At 44.4% G+C, this 295-nt stretch overlaps 1 protein-coding gene across 1 annotated transcript in view; it reads left to right on the top strand.

Annotated features, from left to right (window-relative positions):
* The window catches only part of LOC119586608 (DNA polymerase theta-like), a gene marked incomplete at its 3' end in the record, with an annotated part of 48768 nt that overhangs the window by 12198 nt on the left and 36275 nt on the right, over positions 1-295 (top strand). Inside the window, 1 exon segment of the mRNA XM_037935358.1 lies at positions 119-281. Coding sequence (XP_037791286.1) covers positions 119-281 — 163 coding nt within the window.

Raw genomic sequence — 295 nt, 5'->3', positions numbered from 1 at the left:
TTCATACCTTTTCAACAAAAAGACTTTCAGTTCTCAAATAAGGTATCTTGACTTTACACTTCACTGTCACATACATGATGTGATATGGTTTACACCACTAATTATATTATCACTGTAGGTGAGGAGACAGGCAAAACAGTTAGCTGTTCATCAGCGCTTTTACACGGCGCTTGCTCTTCATGAACTGGTGCAAGAGGTCCCCCTGAATACAGTGGCACGGAAGTACGCAGCCACTCGAGGAATGCTCCAGTCACTTCAGCAGTCGGCTGCCACCTTTGCAGGTTTGGACAGATTA

This window comes from Penaeus monodon, chromosome 21 (genome assembly GCF_015228065.2).
Source record: "Penaeus monodon isolate SGIC_2016 chromosome 21, NSTDA_Pmon_1, whole genome shotgun sequence".
Lineage (NCBI taxonomy): Eukaryota > Metazoa > Arthropoda > Malacostraca > Decapoda > Penaeidae > Penaeus > Penaeus monodon.
The sequence above is the reverse complement of the archived record's forward strand: the minus strand, read 5'-3'. Positions and strand labels throughout refer to the sequence as shown.